The sequence below is a fragment of the Vombatus ursinus genome, unplaced genomic scaffold (assembly GCF_900497805.2).
Source record: "Vombatus ursinus unplaced genomic scaffold, bare-nosed wombat genome assembly UNPS02015129.1, whole genome shotgun sequence".
NCBI classification, from domain to species: Eukaryota; Metazoa; Chordata; class Mammalia; order Diprotodontia; family Vombatidae; genus Vombatus; species Vombatus ursinus.
In genome coordinates, this window is record NW_020954907.1 from 1462830 (window position 1) to 1483660 (window position 20831).

Genomic DNA, 20831 nt, shown 5'->3' on the forward strand with positions numbered 1-20831 from the left:
CACGGTGTGATTGACACATAGTAAGTGCTTACTGAATGCTTGGTGACTTGAAGAAAAATCTGTGGGCTTCACCAGATTCCCATTACTCAGAAATTACTAGGAATCACTGAGATACATGGTAACATGGAGTCAGTTGTTAACTTAGTATGTTACCGAGGGTGGCCAAGCAGGTGTTCACAATATAAATAGGTGGTGAGCGGATGCCTGTCTTTGTATTAAAATATAGGTACCAGATTTAGGGAAGTTATTGAAAGTTGCCTTAAATTTGCAACCTAGAACTCAACTTGCTAAATTCTGGCATATTTGAATATAGTTTATTTAGTCTGAAACTGAATTTCCTAGCTCTGTTGTCTACTAGATAGAATACTGATCTTGGAGCTGTGGCATCTCCGCTTTGTTGATGCCTTACTGCCTGTACTTCTTTTTTTTTTTTTGTCTGTACTTCTGATCTCAGGAGAGAACAATAGCATCTCTTTCCTACCTTTGGGTTTTGGAGATAATGTTTAAAAAAAAAAAAGCCCAGAGAGTGAGTGACCTGAATTCTCTAGGATAGCTTTTGGGAAAGATGCTATAGAAATCTCATATCTACATACTTATGTAAATATGAAAAACTCCTTGTTAAGAACTGTAAGCTATGATAATGAAACTATATTATTATTTGAAATTGTGTATGTATGATTTCCTAGCCCCCCATTACTTTTGAAAAATAATTTGTCTGTCTTCTTCTAGTGCCTTTCCACATAATGGCCAGAACACAGGACTAGCACCTTTTCTGGGGAACCTAAACACTGGAGGGTCATTACCAGACTTAACCAGCCTTCATTCCTCATCCCCTCTACCGACATCTTTGGATCCTGACGGCCACTGGTTTGGCAGTATGAGTGTTGGCAATAGTATGGGAAATCTCCCAGCTGCTATGACTCATCTGGGGATTAGAAGCTCTTCAGGTAATTGGTTTCCATTAGTCATGAAGAGGGCAGCTAGGTGGCAAAGTGGATGGAGCGCCAGGCCTGGAGTCAAGAAGATTCAGCTTCCTAAGTTCAAATCCAGCCTCAGACATTTACTAGCTGTGTGATCTTGGGTAAATCACTTAACCTTCTTTGCCTCAGTTTCCTCATCTGTAAAATGAGCTGAAGAAGGAAATGGTAAACCACTGCAGTACTTCTGCCAAGAAAATCCCAAAATGGTGTTACGAAAAGTCAGACACAACTGAAAAATGACTGAACAACAGCAACAGGCATGAGGACTGTAGAACTAGAGTTTTATGACTAAACAAAGGTACGAAGCTGAGCTACGTTTTCCTACTCCCAGCCAGCTATACAGGTGGTTAACAGCAATAATAATAGTAATAATAATATCTACCCATATTCACATAGGATTTTACAATGTGTGTATAAAGCACTTTATAATTTCATTGAATGGGAATAGTAGAAAAGATAATGTAGCTTTAATCTCAGTTCTGTGCATCTGTTCTGATGTAGCATCATGGCCCTTACTTTTTGGACCCTGGGGTAGCCCAAGTGTCATTCACTGGGCTGTAGTTGGGAAGGGCATAGCTTCTTATGTTTGAAATATGTCCTAATGGTGGGAAAGAGAAAAGATCATAATAGCTTTCTTTGTTAGAAATTCAGGGTTGTTCAGGGATAACCTCAGATAAATGGGAAAATAAACTATTTCACATTTTGGAAATTTTATAAAGACACTTGGCTTATTGTTTTACACTTTGGTATGAATGTAGTATTGAAAATAGATGCAGTCATAATTTATATTGATTTAAATTTGCAGATGTACTTGAAAGTGTGTTAATATCATTAACGATGATATTAATAAAATAATATTGATTATAACGTGGCCTGTTAGTGCACATATCTGAATAAATTGCCGATTGAGTCATGTCCTTCTAAAACTGCCCAAGTCAAAACAGGCATCTGAGGCAGTTTTGAGTCCTTACTCAATGTAAAATAATCAATCCTGCTACTTTTGCAACAGTGTTAATAAGGGTATCATTTACAGTTACAAGCCTCTTAGAAACAGTTTTCAATAATTACTTTAAGAGGTTAAAATATTTTCCAGCTTCTACCCTCTCTTTTTGATCGAAGGTAGAATATAGGATATAATTATAAAGCAATGAGACTAGAGTTTTCAAGCAAACATAACCAGGTCTCCAAGTGAATACTGACTTCCTGTGACATTCAAAAAATTTATTTATTTATTTATTCGTTTCTCAACATTCACTTTCATAAGATTTTGAGTTCCAAATTTTTTTCTTCCTCCCTCCCTTCCCCCCTCCCAACGACAGCATGCCATTGGATATAGGCTTTGCATGTACAATCATATTTCCACAGTAGTCATATTTCAAAATATTTTTTAATCTTCTCTTTGTCATCTGCCTTAAGCATTCATGGCGCATTCTTTTATTCTTTTGAAATGTCCTTAATAGTGGAACTTCTGTCCCTTGAAGGTGGATTAGACTTTTGAAAATAGTCAGAAATCTTTCAGAATCAACCCTACCTCAACAAGATGGGTGATCAAGATGGGTGATAGACAGATAGCATTTTACAGAGCATGTACTATGAACTCAAGCACTGTCATGGTGAAAACTCCAATTTAATGGGCCACAAGTTCATTTTTTCATATCATACAGAATCTCTCAGTTGCTTCAGAATTTCTGTATAATAGCCCCAATTGATTATATGACCACTGGAAATGAACTCTACATGAACAGTGCCACTGATGTCAAAGACAGAAAACATTGTCTCATGTTACTTCACATCTGATACATCTTATTGGGTCTCATGACTTTGGGAGTTCTATTACAGACTTTGGCACTTTGTTTCTGGGTCATATTGGAAATATCATCAGTTACAGTTTTCCTCAAAAGTACATTTTTTTTAGCTTTCTTTGAAAGAATAAATGCCCCATTTATTTTCGTGATAGAAAACACAGCAAACGCCATTATCAACGAAAACAGAAAACAGCACGGATACCATTATCAACAAAAACTTTTTTCATGTTTGAATTTTGGGCTTTTTTCCCAGAATGGGGCTTCATTTTCAGCCATCCTTCTCTTACTATTTATCTGTTTGAACAAACCAAAGCCAATTTCTCAGTTTTCCAAGATTTTTAAATTGCAGTGAAGTATTGGATAAATGTTTCATGGCCCTGAAATTTTGTGTCAGTCACAAATTTTTACACTTGAAATTACCCTAAAGTCTTTGTAATGGGTCAGTGGATCCTTGCATATTTTTTTTTTCACCAAGAAAGTAGTTCCTATTTCTTTGCTCTAAGTAACATTAATTTTCTACCCTTCATAGAATAATCCAACCTCCTTTTCATCGTAATCATTAACACAAAACTGATTGGCCAGCTTGAAAGTATTGCAGCTGTTGAGATATATTACAACACATCCTAGAGTCACTCTTCTTCTGTTTCCACAAGTCTTGCAAGAAAATTAGTTTCCTTACTTCATAGGAATACCTAATTCTTCAGACATGGAAGCACTTTTTCCCTACTCCCTTCTGTATTCTTAGACTCACTGGCCACCTCTGACCTTTAGAGAAAAAAATCCTACCCCATCCCCCAACTCTTCCTTTTACCTGTATTGGGACAGAGTATGATGAACACTTCCCTCACTCCCGAAACACAGAGATATTACTAGGGGGGAGGGGACTCATTATTCTTTTCCTTAGTTTCCCTGCACTGTCTCCTCTATCTCTAGCTGGATGTTAATGTAATAAAATGTGACCATTCAATAACCTGTGTTCCAGGTCGATCTGTAGATCAATGCAAAGTATTCAGAAAAGTAACCTTGAAATATACCTCCGTTGAGGCCTATGGAGGCAGCATGGTGCATACACTGTTAAGTTTCTATGTCAGTTGGTCTTGCTTCACTGCTTTTATTTATTACAAAGGAGCCTCATTGGGTTGGAGAGGTGGGAGTAAGAAATACATAGAGACAGTTGTCATGTAAAAAACAAAAGGTATCAATAAAACTTCAGCAAAAAGAAAGAAAAACATTCATGTCCCCAGTTCAGAGAAGCCTGCTCAGATTCCCAGATTCATCTGTGTACCTCCGAGTGGAAAGGAACATTTCTCCAGAGTTAGGGTTTAGCTCCTTGACTCCAGGAGTAGCTATTTACCTGGATACCTGAGCCTTCCATTTAGGAACCTGAAATGGAAATTTGTCTTTTACATGATTGTAATATTCTGTTGGAAAATTCTTGGGTAATTCCTATCTTGAGGAGATTACCTGTTTAGTCTAGTGGAATTGTTTTCCCTTGTCACTGGCTTTGTTGTTGTTGTTGAGTCATTTCAGTTGTGTTCAACTCTTAGTGACCCCATGTGAAGTTTTCTTGGCAAAGCTACTGGAGTGGTTTTGCCATTTCCTTCTCTAGCTCGTTTTGTAGATGAGGAGCTGAGGCAAACAGAGTTAAGTGACTTGCTCGGGGTCACACAGCGTGTAAGTGTCAGAGGCCAGATTTGAACTCATGAAAAGTCTTCGTGACTTCGGGCCTGGCACTCTATCCACTGTGCTACCTAGCTGCCCTGTCAGTGGTTCACATTTTATTAAATATATTTCAGAGTGGAAAAGGTGACCAAAAATATAAGACTCTTAAAAATTTGTCAAATATGGTTGGTGGGGACTCAAATTTTTCTTAATGTTTGGAAAGTAAGGTTCAGAGAAGCCTGAAATAATGAGAGTGACAATGAATTTGTTGTCTTTTCTTAGGTCTTCAATGTTCTCGGAGTAACCCCTCCATCCAAGCCACACTGAATAAAACAGCACTTTCTTCCTCCTTAAATATCTGCCCACAGACATCTGTTCACAATGCCTCAGCTCTTCAGCCATCACTCCGTCTGTTTTCACTTAGCAACCCTTCTCTTTCTACCACAAGCTTGAGCGGCCCAAGTCGGCGTAGGCAGCCTCCAGTGAGCCCTCTTACACTCTCCCCAGGCCCTGAGACACCTCGAGTTTTCAGCAGACAGTTTTCCTCTACTAGCCCTCTGAACCAGCCCCCTGCCTCCCAGGTAAGCCCTTGTGCTGAATATTGTGCCGATATATTATTACTCACTAGGTCTGTGACCTTGGGCAAGTCATATTGGGTCATAGTTTCCTTATCCATTAAATGAAGACTTGACCCAAATCCCTACAAATCTTTCTCCTTGGATTATTTTAGAACAGGCCGACTGCACTAAAGATCACTGGGTACTAGTCTCCAAATGCAGTTAGCACTCCCAATACATGAAAATGGAATGGGCAGTGATGTAGACAGTCCAAAGGTCATTTTTCTTTAATATCAGACTACATTATGTGACAGCAAATTTGCCTTACTAATCATATTTTGCTTAGGCTCATAGTAAATGGAGTTTACTTTCTCTGTGCACAACCAAATAAAAGGAGTAATAAAACTTTTTAAAAGTTCTTTACAGGGAATGCCAGAGGGGACATCAAAGATGTCTGATACTTATTAAATCAGATTGGGTTTATTTCCCTGATCATCTCTCTTTATAGATTTGAAATTGAATGGTGTGTCTTAATGGAAAGATCAGTGGACCAGAAATAAACAGATCTCTGTTCTAGCTGCCACTTTACTATGAATAGTTTACACTGTGACCTTAGGCAAGTCACAGATTGCTAAGATATCTTGTAGCTCTAATCTCTATGAAAATTTATGAAGCCCTTTAGGTATTGAGGCCACTAGAAATGGACTAAAAAAAATCTAAAGAGGAAGAATTAGAACTTCTGATCCTATCCAGAAGCCATGGATGAAGGATGAAAAAACAGGCTGACTTGTTGACTTGATTTACTTGAAGCTGTTATGGTTCTGAACATTTTTCAGTGGTCATCGCTTTGTAGGTGCTCCACACAAATGAATAGCAGTTGAGTTGTGTTAGATCACTAGACTAGGAGTGAGGAAACAGCCTGGGCTTACTCCCAGCTCAACTGGTCACTAACTCTGTGACCTTGAGCAAAGATCACAGAGATAATGATGCTGCCCTGTCTCCCAGATTGCCTGATGTTTTGAGGATTACCTTCGATCTTGGATACAAAAAAGCTTTGTAATTCTAAATTGTTACAGTGTAAGGTGGTAATAGAAGAAATAAATACTGTTGACATCATTTACTAACCATGGGAGGAGTCTCTTTAGTAGTGAGCTGTTTAAAAATTTGTGTCATTTGAAAGTGTTGCATCCCCTTAGACACGAGGCCCCCCCCCACCAAGACTCTTTTACAGGATACAAAAAAGATGTAGTCCATATATCCAAGGTACATTCTAGAGCAGAGAGTCTTTAAGTCAGTAAGCATTTATTAAAGGATTGCTGTATACTCTGCTAAGCACGGGGGATGCAAAAAAAAAAAGAAAGGCAAAAGCAACCTCTGCTCTCAAGAAACTCACAGTCTAAGAGATTTCACCTTTATTGTTCGTGGACCCCTTTGGCGTTTGGTGAATGGTCTTTGGACCTCAGAATACTGTTTTTAATTGCATAAAATGAAATACATAGAATTGCAAAGGAAACCATTTATATACGGTTATCTGTCTATCTCTATCTCAATATATTTTGTAAAGATCATTTACCCCAAGTTAAAAGCCCTCATTCTAGACCAAATTAGATTAGATGTGTGAAGATTATCCTCCCATTATAGTTTTTTTAAATTTTTGTGGTTTTGGTGTCTTAAGACATTTGAGGTCAGTGGAAATTGACACTGAAAGACAATAAGGCTTCTGTGGGGAAATGAGATCAGAGATAGATTTTCAAGGAAGGGAAATCAATTGTTTAAAAAATAAGTGATTGAAGAGAAGAAAATTTATTGTTCAATGAAAAGGACGGCAGACCTACCCATCTCTCCTGTTATTTCTTAGTTGTGGTGATGTAGAGGTTAGTTTGATTTCTGTTTTTGTTTGCTTTCCAGGTTGTTCCTTCTGATAGAAGTCCCCTTTCCTTCCTTCCCGCAGAAGCTCAAACCCCGCTACCACCACCTTATCCCATGCCCCACGAGCTCCCTGAGCACCCCCTGCAGCAACCCAGAGCCCCAGAACAAGCCCACGCCCAGCAGCCCCAGCTCTCTTCTCCACCACTACATTCAGATTTTGAGCTCCTCTCTCCCCATGTAAGTAGCAGAAGGCATTCCTGGCAAGGGAAGGAATACAGAATGGTCTTTGTTTCTTACTAAAACCAAATCTAACTCTTTGCCTCTTGTTTCTGAAGAGCTCTTCTTTGACCAGCTTTTTCCCAGATGTGTGCTTTGAACAACAGGCCATAAGGCAAGGGCCAGCCTTTTCTCAACAGGTAGGCAAACCTTGGGGTGCCAAAGTGTTTTGTGCTCTTTTGCCTCACCCTCCCTTAGGTGTGAACCATATTTTCTAGACTTTCACATAGAAACCCCTAATGGTAAACAGGATAATTCTTCTTGTTTTCATGTGGTCCCTCCCATGGCTTGAGTACTTTCTGTCTCCAGATCTGTTTTATTACTGCTTAATTTAGTGTCTGGGCTGAGTAGGGGAGCTGTCTGTTTGGGATGACCATGGTCTGGTCCAGGGATGGCCTCTGGAGCACAGGAGAAGGCACTAGGGTTAAGACAGAGGACAGGAGACAGGTGGCAAGATGCTGGGCTATTGCAGCACTCATTGGGAAGGCTCTGGTGAGAATAGAGGGGCCAGGGGGAGGGGAGCTGGATCCTGGGCTGACATCGGGCTTATGGGGCTCACTGGAAAGACATGTTGCTTGGCACAAAGTGCTTAATAAACATTCATTGATTTATTTTCTGAAAACTGTCAGAAGATGAATTTGTAGAAGCTTCTTCATGAATTCCACTCAGTTTTTACAGAGGTTTTATTTTGGAATAACATTGCTGTTTGAGATGCTTTCATCCTCATATAAAGGAAGTTAAACCCAAATCCAAGGACAGGGTTGAGTCAGGTAACTAAGTGGTAGTTTGGCCTTCTTATCAGTTACTATGATGAACCATAATGGAGCAGCCTAGTAGTTCTTGACTCTGCTGTAGAGGTAGGGGAGGAGAGCTGAATACGCAGAGCCCAGGAATGGGGATGGTGGTCTGCTCGATTCCTTGATAATCAATGTCTCCTCTGGCTCAGAGGGCCTTGAACCATCGATATTTTCACAGGCAGTTATTTCTCCAGATTCTCCATATTGGTAAAAAGAATTGCCAGTATGAACTGAAGAGGTGACTGAGTGAACCTAAAGAAGTTTGAGGTTATTAGGTGAACTGCATCAGTCACTTAACATCATCTGTAAAGAGATGGTGCCTTTACCTTTCTGCTAAAGGTGCTATGGCAATGCAGGTTACCAGTGAAACAGTGAGAAATTTGCTGTGGGCTCATGAGGAATTGCTCTGAAAACAGAGCTCTAGTCTAGACCATTGGGTGTCCTCAGCAGAAATCACTGCCCTTATGCAGAATTCATTGACCCTGAGTCTTTGGTACTTCGCAGGCAGCCATGATGGAGCAAGCTCAGAGAGGGCTGCAGAATTCCATTCAGCTGCGACCAAATTTCCTGTATTCCAGTTGTGGGAGTTTCCCAAATACCGTCCTAACTGGTAAGTGTGGGCCGACCTCACCTGATTGATGATTCCATGTGTCTTCCTGATGTCTGCTCAGTGGGTTCATTCCACTCCCAGACCCTTGAAATCATGTGAAAGATCTCGGAACAGAGGAGAGAAGTGCCGATGATGAGATCAGTATTCACATACACCCATATACATATACACACCCTGTTTTAAGTGAGAGCAGGAATAGTGCATAGTGTGATGGAAAAGGGGCTGGATTTGGAATCAGAAGACTGTGTTCAAATGCTCCTGGATGAGTTTGGACAAGTCAAATAACCCCTGAACCTCTCTCAGTTCATCTGTAAAATGAACATGCTGGACTAGAGGATTACTGATACTTTCTAGTCTCAAAGCCTCTGATCTTATGAACCTAAATAGACTGAGTATGTATAAATCAAGAAATATGGGACTGAAGAGAAAACAGAAATTTGTAGCTGGAGGCCCAGATTTGGAAGTCACCTGAACTGAAAGGTGATCATTGAACTAGGGGAACATTTCAGAGTCTGATGGATCAGAGACCCTAGGTGGCTTACAAACTGTCATCATTGGGATCCCATACTGGTAAAAGGGGTTTTCATTTTTTTGGTGCAAAAGTATCGTCGTTGTTTTTCAAAGCAGGGCATAGAATTTTATCTCTTTCCCAACACATTTTTCTCCCTTCTCTCTACATCTCACAGAAGACACAAATGCTAGTCTGTTCAAAGACCTCGGTAGCGCATTGGCAGGCCTGCCAGAGTCGAACTTTAATACAGACGGTCTTTTTCCTTTGGATGATGAGTTCCAGATTGAACCCCTGAGCCTGGATGGACTCAACATGCTAAAGGACCCTAGCATGGGGTTGCCTGACCCCTCTGTGGAGGAAACATTTCGCTCCGACCGCCTGTGAGCAGGAGGTTGGGCTAAAGCAGCCGACTGTGTCTGAAGCCGTGCTGCAGAAGTGGTCCCCACCAGCACCGGAGCCAGCCCCCAGGATCCAGCTCCTCACCTTGGAGGCTTCAGGCGGGGCCCAGACACAGCAGCTATCCCGCAGTGCTGAGACCACCGGCCAACTGAGGCCCTGTGTCTGGGGGCAGCTGCTCTGGCGGGACAGATGCCTCTTTCTGAAGAGCTCACTCGCTGTCAGCACACCTGGAGCTTCACGGTAGAAGAATCGCGCCTAGCAGGAGCTGTTGCCAGCTTCATCTGGTAGTCCCAAGAACAGTGAGCTCTAAGAAGGGATTTGGGGCCTGGTGTGCTTCAGAGGGCTCTGTGAAATGATTACACCGGCTTAGCATTTGGTCTGTGGGACTGTAGCTGGGCAGTGAGTTCTCAGCCAGCTGGTGCTCTGGCAGCAAAATCCAGGCAGTCTCTGGTGACTAGTAGATACAGCCCAGTGTACAGAGAGCAGCATTGCTATTTGAGATCCCGTAATTCTTTTTCCAAAGAAAGACAGGGAGCCCCACCCCAGGTTTTAACTGGGCAAACTGAATGTTAATTTGGCTTCTCTGTCTATCTCAATACCCCCTGCTACTTCCATATATTTTTCGTGTGGCACAGGAAGGACAGTGTTAATTGATCACTGAGAAAATGTTCCGTACTCTGAGGAGAAAACAGAGGCCTAGGAGAGACAAGATGATAGGGTACTCTGAGATTAGCCAGCCGACTCTGCAGGAGAGTAGACCGGATGGGAGGTTAGCATTCTGAATCTGATTCCATCTCGGCGGCAGGGTATCCCTGGGCAGAGCTCCCTCCTCTGTGCCACGGGTGGTCATGCCAGTCTGCCTTGCGGTGGCTAATCTTATAATGCAGTGTTCCCCAAAGACCTGTCCAGCCTTGCTTTCTGCCCACTCTTTTCTGATCTGTATTTCTTTATATCACTTAGCATGTGGTTAAGTGTGCACACTAATATGTGTGTGTCATTAGACAGCAGAGTCCTACTTGAGTAAAGCCAGCAGGTTCTCTTTGGGAGTCACATTCCACGAAGTGCAGTGGGGCTCAGGTTTCAGCTAGTCTCCTGAATGCCTGAGCATTCTGGGAGCCAGGGCTGGCCTTAGGTAGAAAGAGAATCAGCACTGCAGATTGAGTGGGGTTTGAAGGGCTCTGAGAAGTCATTGCCACAAAAAATGCTCCCCATAGATCTGTGTAGATATTGCTTTGGTTTCCTTAATTAGAGATTCATTCCTTTGGGTCAAGATATTATATTCCGCATTAAAACTATTGTCAGTCAATAACACCTTAATAGACAGTAATTTAGTAGAAGTTTTTTCCCCTGGGAGAACTCCTTGAGAGTTGAGAAATGCAGTGAGTGGGTTTTGATGGGTCCAGACCCCTTAGACAGTGGCAGGGTATGTGGACTGAGCGAGCTCCATCCATGGGAGGCCCAAAGAAGCCAGGGATGACTGAGAACACGAGAGCCCTGGACAGATGAGCAGGGGATGAGAGGCGCCCTGGAAACAAGGTGGAAGAACAGCTAGAGCCTGTGACCTTGTTCCCAGCCTCACCTTTTTGTAGCTGTGCCCAGGTCCAGCAATATTACCGTCTCCTTCAAAATGGCCGCAGTTCAACTCAGATTTAATGTGTGGGTAAATCACCCCATCTGTCCTTGTAGTCGAAAAGATTTTTATCCTAACATCTTAGATGGCTTAGCTCTGCGGAGAGGAGAGCTGTTCATCATTGGCAAACATGAGGAGTCAGCCTTGAGTAGAGTGGGGCTGAAGGGGCTCGTTCCTCAAAGCTCGTCCGAGGAGAAAGTCCCCCATTTTCTCCCTAACCCCTCCAAGACTCCATCTTTCCCATGGCTCTTGCTCATGGCTCGTCAGACTAGTCAGACACCTGCTGGCCATAAGGGAAGCCCTCCAGAAATTTAACTGGGACCAAGGGCTAGGCAGGTTAATGAGAAGAGTTCTTTGTATTCTTCAAATTTGAGTTCTCAGGGTAAAATTATAGTAGTATGCCTTCCAGCATAATTTAATAACTACTACTAAATCACCAGTGTGCCTGAAAAAAGCCTGATCATGTCTGACACTCCTAAACTGAAGATGAAAAGAAAGTGACCAATGATCTGGTCAACCTCCCTTAGACCTGATCAAGGAATATTTGCACAAACATGCACATGTACACATACACACCCTATTACAGATGTATAAAAGAAAAAGATTGCAGTCCAGTGTCCCTCTCCCCATCCTTTCCAAGCTCCTATGCAGAGTGCCTTTCTCTCAAAGAGGTCCCAGTGCTCCACATGGTGACCCTAACTTTGTACGATTGGAGACCCAGGCAACTAAGGAGAGGAAGTTTACTGCTCGTAGAGCATGATCGGGCAAAGTGTGCCTTCCAGAGCAGCTCTTCATGACTTTGTGGAGTCTAATGGTGAGAACATTGCTCAGCATTGGACTCACTGCGTCCTGACATCTGGATCTTTTTTTTTTGTAAGAGGTTTGGGGCATCATCAAACCCACCTCCCTTAGATTGTGTGAAGGATATACCACACAGTCAGCAGGGGTCAGCGGCCAGCTGGCCAGATCCCTGCCTGGGAAGCAGCTGCGTGCTTCACAATCAACTCTTTGTCAACACTTAGTTAAGTGGAAAGAAATCACCTGTTTTGTTATTCTCACTCACTAGCAGTTATGGCATAGAACTAAAACGTCTCCTGGCTCCCACTCCCTTCTCACCCTGAAGTTGTGGACTTTCAGTTGCCCACTGGTAGAAGAGGACTCGCTTGGTGACTTCAAGATTAAACCTCCACTGTCCGTAATTTTCTTTCTTCTAAATCTACAGTGTATTATCTGAAATAAAATATGACATATCCGAGCACATCTGTATCTTTGAAGACCTTTTTGGCATTTGTTATTTTAGTTGGCTCTTGTAATTTGTGTACAGATGGTTCTGAGTGTATTTCAGACATTTCAGAAAGGGACCATCCCTCCTACTAATTGGACTTGCTTTCGGTTACCTAACTTCTGTGCTCCACATTCGATTATATTTTTAAAAAATTGGAATTTGTGTAAAGTAACTTCCAAGTTTTATAACGCATTGTTTTACATCTTTCATAATTAAAAGCAGCACAATAAAGTTCTATACTTGGATTTGGTGCCTTTTTTCAGCCCACATGGCACTTTCCTAGTAACTATATCACCCTGAAAGAACCAGATTTAGGTAAGGGCTTCCTCTACTTTTTCCAGTCATGACCCCTTTTTGGTTTTGGCAGTGTTTGTGGGCGTTGCGTGGCCTGAGGCTTCTTCAGTGCAAAGTGCACATGCCTTGTGTTCTGAACCAAGGCAGCAGGGGAGTGGTATGGTGCAACACAGGGGCACGCGCTGCCAGAAGCACCTCAGATTCATTACAAGTTTGATTAATTTTTGGTTGTTGAGCATTTAGTTTTACTAAATTTTACTTTTACTGTTGCCAAATTTTTTTCGACCCCATATGGGGTTGTGACACACAGTTTAAGAAGCACTGGTTCAGGTAATGGGTAAAGGGGCGATGTTTGGAATTGGGGTCTTTTTCTGGCCGTCCTTCCTGGCAACACAGATTGACATTGCCCTCTCTTAAACACCCATGAGGAATACTGTCCTTCCCTATTCCAAGCTCCATTGTATGCCTCCACAGGAATTCCCAGTTTAGGCATTGAGGCATTGATGTTGTGATGAGTGTGATTTTGCTGCCACCCTTCCCCTCAATTCTGAATTTATTAGTATTTATTGCTTTAATACATCACAGCTCTGCAGTTTTTCATCAGTGTGGGTATTCTCTCCACTGACACAAATTTCAGCCTCCCTACAACTTGGTAGTTGGTCTTTGAAATTCAATTTGATTTAACTCAGTAAATATCAAAGTGCCTACTATTGGAAATTGATGAAGTTATCTTGCATCAAACGTGGTTTCCTGAGCCCATGGCAAACCCTAAGTAAATGTTATTATTTTTATAACATTTTTTTATAAACAGCTTTTATAAACAGTTATTATTGTTATAAGTTTCTGGGGGCAAAAATGTTCATTGTCCATCAGTCAATGTGGTGCTTTGTCCATAACTAGCCTGGGCTAATGACATGTATAGCTGTACCCTTCCCATCTTGGTAAGAGCTGCTGCACCTTTGCTAGGCTGCCAGAGGGTGGGTACAGGCAGACGCCTCCTGGGTCCCAGAGGTAGACACTATTTAAGACTATCATTAAAAGTAGTGTGGTCTGGAAAACAACTGCAGCCCCATCGAGGGGGTTACTCTTGGGAGTGAGGTATGGCATCAGCCAGAAGGCAGGGACAAAGGGGGTTAATGTTGCTAAAATACTTATTTTCCCTCAAGGTCCAGAAAAGAGGAGGATGGATATGCTTGGAAATGACAGTAATGTAAAAACAAAAGGTATACTTTTTGCCTGGGGAAAAGAGGCTTCAATTCAGCAATTGTTCATTAAGCACCTAGGTGCTGGGTAGAAGGAAGCATCTCTCGCCCTTGTGGAGCTAATGTTCCACTGGAGATACTCAGATAGTAGGTGATCCCAACTTTAGATAGAAATTAAACCTAGCAATTTTTCAAGTTTTTAACCTAAGGAATGGTATTTCCTTCAAAGATTAATATCAGTGAGGGCAAACTTTGGCAAACACTAAAGGTATGGTTTTGTAACAATATGCACAGGAAATGTGTGTGTGTGTGAGACAGAGAGAGAGAGAGGTACATTTACACATAGACGTAAATGATATCTTCCAGGGTTTAGTGTATTCTGGGGGTCTTGGAGATAACAATGATAACAAACTAGCTACTGCTTTTTTCCTGACTTTCCAGGTTGGTTTCATGTCCTGGTGTGGTTTATAGGGGACTTAAGCCAAAGATTCTGCAACTCCTGGGAATGAGAGTAATTTCTGGCTAAGAGTCTTCCTTGCTCTCAGAGGTGAACATTTCATTTTCAAGAATGTTCACAAGTGATTGACTGCAGAGCTTTTTCCCTGTACCCCACGGTTGTCAGCTGGTTCTTTGCCCGTCTGAGCACTGACTTGAGATAGTGGTCTCTGAGGAGCTGCTAGATATCCTGGAAGCATTAGGCTGTGTTTGAGCAGAATGCTGGTTTTAGAGTCTGGAGAGACTTGGGCTTGAGCCCCAGATCTGACCCTAAATCAACTGGACAGCCCTTCCCTAAACCTCAGTTTCCTCATCTGTAAAAGGGGGCTACCCATCTTGTAGGATGGCTGTGAAGAAAGCACCTCGTTAATATGAAAAGGCTATAGAAATGTGAACTGTTATTACTCTGGGATGAAAAGGCTCCCATTACCAAAAAAAAAAAAAAGGCAACTAGAAATTAGATTTCTGACTTAAGAACCCTGATCAACACAATATCCAACCACAGTTCCAAAAGACTTAAGATGAAACATGCTACCTACTTCCAGATAGAAAACTGAGAGACTTAGACTACAGAGGAATTGAGCGCTAGGCCTGAAATGGGGAAGACCCAAGTTCAAATCCAGCCTTAGACACTGACTGGCTGTATGACCTTAGGTAAATTACTTAACCTCTATTTGCCTCAGTTTCCTCAACTGTAAAATGGGGATTATAATGTCATAGTAACCTCCCATGGTTGTTGTGAAGATCAAATGATATATTTATAAAGCACTTAGCACAGAGCTCGATAACATAGTACTGCATAATATTATCTTTCCTTTTTTGGCGGGGGGACATGGCTAATGTCGAAATTTGTTGTGCGTGACTATACATATTTGTAATGTAATAATCTTTCATGTTCTTCATGCCTTCTTAACAGGTAAGAGAGGGAAGGAGAGAGGGAGGGAAAGAATTTGGAACTGAAAACTGAATTTTAAAAGCAATACAAAAAGTGAGATTTATAAAAGATTTTAACATTGTAAATTTTAGTTTGCAATGGCCTTCTGGTTGGACTCCCTTTCTCAAGTTTTTTCCCACTCTAGTCCATCTTTTACTTAATTAACAAATTGATCTTCCTAAAGTACTCATCTGACTATGTCACTGACTCACCCCATTCAGTAAACTCCAGTGGGTCTCTGTTATCTGCAAGATTAAATATAAAGTTGTCTTTTTGTTTTCAAAGTCTTATATAACCTGGACCCTTCCTACTTCCTGATCTTATTAACACCTTATTCACTCCCACATGCTCTTTGGTCCAGTGACCGTGGCCTTGCTGTTCCTCACACACGACATTCCCTCTCCTGACTCCATGCATTTTCACTAGCTGTCTTCCATATGTAGAATTCGCTTCCTCATGGCTGATTTCTCAATTATCTGGCTTCCTTCAAGTCTCAACCAAAACCCCACCTTTTACAAGAAACCTTTCCCAGTCCCTTTAGTGCTTGGCCTACTCATGGTTGATTATCTCCAGTTTATTCTGTGTATGTCTTGTTTCTACATAGTTATTTGCATGTCTCCCCTCACGTTAGACGGTAAGTTCCTTGATGGCAAGGACTGTTTTTGGCTTTCATTGTATACCCACACTTAGCATAGTGCCTGGCACCTAATAGGTGCTTTATAAATGCATGTTTGCTGAATTTTTAATTAGATCCTGAGCCTAGCAGAGCTAAAAATACATAGGAATTTTAAAATTTACTCATGTACCAGGTATTAGAGGGCCGAGTGCAACATCCCTTCATTGTGGAGATGAATTGAATCAGCTGGCTCGATGTGCTACTTAGTGGGTCTTACTGCAGGTCCTAAAAAACAACCACCAATATGAGAGTTTTGTCCATGAGTTCTGCTTTAGAAATCACCTGAGAGTGAAACCAACTAGAAAAAAGAAGTGATTTACCCAGAATCACTCAGGTAGCAAGTAAGAGAGCCAAAGTTTCATCCTGGGTCCCTAACTCTAAATCCATTCCTCTTTCCATGCTGCTGATCCCTAGCCAGCTATATGTGTGTTGTCCCTAAACAGGAAACCTCTCACTTGAGGCTCATCTCACAGATAAGCATATCATCCAAACGGTGACCTCTGAGATCTCTTAAAACTTCCTTTGATTTGGTTCTAGTAACAGCACATAACTGGTTCCTGTTGGAGCTTTAAATTTAGCCCTATCATCACTGAGATCATTGATAGCCGTACCCTCAGATGCCAACCTCCACCCCATCATCATGGACCCCTGGACATAGGCATGGCCCATAGTTCTATCAAGGCAAACCTCCTAGATATGTATAGACTCTTTGCTACTGCTGGTCTGGGGGATCTGTTTGAACAGAACTCTACAGGCCTGAGTTTGAGTGCCATTGCTTGCCCAAATGAGTGCCAGAACTTTCCCTATGGGGAGATCAGAGAGAGGCAACGGGATACAGTGCATAGAAAGTAGGTCTTGGAGTCAGGACAACCTCGATTCAAGTCCCATCTCTGATACATGGTGATTCTGTGACCCTGAGAAGAGTCCCTCTCTATCAACGCCCCAGACAACTCTTAAGACCGTAAGTTGAATAGATAGGAGTAAAGGGGATTTCTTCACTGGACATTGTCTACATCAGTGACCTTACAGGTCTGCGATCCCTCCCCACTTCCCTTGCCCAAGAAAAGTTAAAAAAAGGAAACCAGCCGTAGCTTTTGCTGGATAAATACCAAAATGTCTAATATGCATTCAGTCCTACTGTGAGGTTGAAGTACAACATTTCCTCTCCCCACCATCCACTTGACTGTGCCATCAAGTTTACAGATCTCAGATTTAAAGCTGGAAGGGACTTTATAGGTAATCTAGTCAAACCTTATTTTGCAAATGAAGAAACTCAGACCTATCGAGGTTAAGTGACTTGCTCAAGAGCCAGCAGATATTAAGTGAAATGTGATAATCTGAGGGGTGCAGATGCCTTCAGGTACATCTGCTCCCTCTCAAACTAGAAGACTTTGGACACTTCATGAATTCTCAACAGACCCATCTGATCTTCTCCCTCTTCTTTTAAGGCTCCATCCTATTCCTCAAGAAAATTTTTAAAAGGAGTAGGGAATTTCAGCTCCAAGAGAGACTAACCATTGGGTCCTTTAAGTCACTACTGCTGCCCATGGCTCTGAGACAGGCACAGCCCTTTGTTTCAGTCATGAAGCTGGAACCATTGAGGGAATGGTGGATTCAAATACCATCATGAACTTTAGTATTCACAGTCCCAAGCAGATGTACCCTAAATCAGTGGGGAGCCAGAGACAGGAATAGCTAAGTATTCAGGTGCAGGAAATCCCACACCAGCAGGTGACAACTGACTGCTACTAATTACAGAGCAGGGACTCTAGGGGAAGGATAGCTTGTTCATACAGCTGTTCTAAGTTGTGCAGAGCAAAGTGCCTGCCTCAGCACCCTGTGAAGGAGGTATTGCAAGTATAATCATCCTTTTCCTGATGAGGAAGCCAAGGACAAAGAGGTTGTGACTTGCCCAAACACACAAGATTTGATTCAAAGTCGGTACTACTTTTGCCATGCCATCTTGCGTGCCTTGAACCAGGGAAGGATGGTGGAGACAAGAGGATGCAGTAGGTACATTTCTGGGCATCCTTGCCCTATTAGATCATTTCTGAGAGGTAGGTGGAGTACAAAACTACCTGCTAGAGGTGTTACAGGTGTTAGAAACACATAGTTACGCCTTTCATTCTCTGCAGAGTACCAAGTTTCAGCTGTTCATGTCTAACTTCTTTGGGGGTCAGGGTGAAGAGATTCACCTTGGAGAAGAACAAGGGCCCATGGAACTGAAGGTAGGCAGATATTCTGATTTTTCAAAAAGAGAAAGGCAGATTCTTTCAACTCTAGTGAATATGAGCTTGACTTTAGTTCCTGGCAAAATTCTGAAATGGTTTGTTAAATGGATTATGATTCCCAAGCAAGGGAAGTGGTGATCACTAGCAGCAAATATAAGTTCATTAAAACAAATCATACCCCATTGCTTTTCTTTCTCTTTCTTTCTTTCTTTCTTTCTTTCTTTCTTTCTTTCTTTCTTTCTTTCTTTCTTTCTTTCTTTCTTTCTTTCTTTCTTTCTTTCTTTCTTTCTTTCTTTCTTTCTTTCATCTTTCTTTTTCTTTCCTTCTTCCTATCTTACTTCTTGGGCAGGATTAGTAGAGTGGTAGATTAGAGAAATACTGGGATTCAGTAAAATATTAAGTGAAGTATGAACAATAGCTTTGTGAACAAGTTGGGGAGCAGTGAGCTATATCACCACACAATTATTGCGCAATGAGATGGATCTTTCTATATCTCATACTGGAAACCTAAGACATACATGTTGACTTTTCATTCAAATCTCACTATCCTGTTTTAGTGTAAAATAAACTGGCTAACTAGGACCTCATTAAGTCTTTTAAAAGGCTTTAGAACTCTGGGTTAAATTCCTCAGCTAGTGAGTTCTCTATCCTCTTCCATTTTGGACCATTCACAAAAGGGAAATCTAGAAGACAGATGAGAAGTTCCCAGTCCCTCCACTCGCTGGTGCTTTCATTGTCTCTCTGAAAAAGGAGCACCCCTTTCTTTGGTTATTTGTGTGATGGTGGTGCCAGTTCCTGTGGACCTTCCCACAAATTTCACACCATGATTCAGGGCAGTCACGAGAGAGAAGAGAAGGAACTAACCGCTTCTCCCCCAGCCTTGATGTAATACATCCTGTCTGCTTTAGCAACCACAAAGAACACCATATTTTTCTGCCCAATCTCACATTTCTTTCAAAGTGTTATTATTCTTGCTAATGATACAAATTTACCAGGTCCAAAGCAGATTAGCCTTAAATCGGTCCTAAGAGAACATCCTATCAGGATCACCTAATCCAAACAACAATGCAGGTGCCCAGGCCCCACTTAAAGTATTCCATGAGTAACAAGGTACCAAGGGAGGGGTCTTATGACTTCAATCTGTGTCAGTCTAAATACCCCCACCCCATATTTACTCCTTGTCACCAGTTATTTAATCCCAGGAATAGTTTGGTAGGAGGGTGGGGAGGGGAGGGGAAATCTGTAAGGAAAAAGTGTTCAGGGAACCAACAATTTGCATCATTTTTTTGGTTCATTATCTTGGAGCATCTTTACTGTAATCTACCAAGAACTAACTCCAGGCAGGAAACAACTGCTCATGGTTATACTATTCTATTCCTACCGAAGGTTCATGGTTTGGTTTTGTTTTTTTTTTCTCTGAGTCATACCCCATAGTTTTGGGGGTAGGAGATCTCTCTGCTGTGCTACCCCTAGGATCATAGGGTCATAGATTTAGGGCTAAAAGGGACTTCAGAGGTGATTTAGTCTGTTTTCATTTTATAGATGAGGAAACTGAGGCCCAAATAGATAAGTGACTTGCTCAAGGCCACACAAATAATAAATGCCAGAGCCAAGATTTGAACCCAGATCCTCTGACTCCAAATGCTTTCCACGGAAAGGAAGCACCTTTCTGTGGTACTTTCCTGCCTCTTAGGAATCTGGCATTCCACTCCGATTCTCCTAGCCTTGGTGGAGGGGCCCAAAGAGGTTGGGCTACTTTAAAAGAGATTTACTAGTGACTTAAGGGGAAAAGGTAAACTAAGAGCACCAGCCTTCAGGAATTGGAGCTATGAGCTCAACTAGGCACTAAAGTTAATGAAGAGTGGTAGGAGAGAACTGGAAGGGGACGTGATGGAAGGTGAGGACGCAAGTATATTGGAGTAGGAGAGACAGTAAAACAAGGCAGAGCAGTCACTGCTGAGGTCTTCCCAGGGCCAGCACTAGCCACTATAGTGCCCAGGGTAAGCAGCATAGAACATGCCTCCAAATCCCACGCTGAAGACGAGTTCATTTCAGGAGTGGAATAGAAACTTTTGAGGAGAGGGACTTTTTTCTCCCCTGCACCTAGCATGGGATTTTGTATATAGGAAGAGCTAAATAAATGTTTGTTTAATTCAATTGAATCTAAGGCTGTGTGTGGGGAGAGATCTGAGATGCCGTGGTGAGGGAATAGGAAGAAAGAAGCCCCGAGTCAGGTGGAAGCTAAAGTTGTGGAGACTCCCATTCATCGGAGGTAGGTGGACCTCCTACTGAAGAAAAGTACTAGCCGGTAGCTTCTCATTTTACCTGATCATTCTTTCGACCTGTATACTAAAGTGTTTCTAGGGCTGTTGAAGGAGGAGGGTGAGTGCTTTCTGAGTCCTCAAAATTTCAGTGCCGTAAGTCAAAGCCCCCATTGCCTTGACCCAGTTATAGGGTCAAGGACAACTAGGTGGTACAGTGGATAGAGTGCCAGGCCCTGGAGTCAGGAAGACTCATCTTCCTGAGTTCAAATTGAATCTCATTCATTAACTAGCTATGTGACCCTGGGCAGGTCACTTTACCCTATTTGCCTCAGTTTCCTCACCTGAAAAATGAGC

At 42.1% G+C, this 20831-nt stretch overlaps 1 protein-coding gene across 1 annotated transcript in view; it reads left to right on the forward strand.

The window, feature by feature from the left end:
• The window catches only part of CRTC3 (CREB regulated transcription coactivator 3), an 80562-nt gene extending 67938 nt beyond the window's left edge, over nt 1-12624 (forward strand). The window contains exons 10-15 of the mRNA XM_027846323.1: nt 730-947; nt 4730-5028; nt 6913-7110; nt 7209-7289; nt 8451-8556; nt 9243-12624. Of these exons, the coding sequence (XP_027702124.1) occupies nt 730-947; nt 4730-5028; nt 6913-7110; nt 7209-7289; nt 8451-8556; nt 9243-9451 (1111 nt within the window). The 3' untranslated portion in view covers nt 9452-12624. The remainder of the gene's footprint in view (nt 1-729; nt 948-4729; nt 5029-6912; nt 7111-7208; nt 7290-8450; nt 8557-9242) is intronic.
• The last annotated feature ends 8207 nt before the right edge of the window (nt 12625-20831 follow it).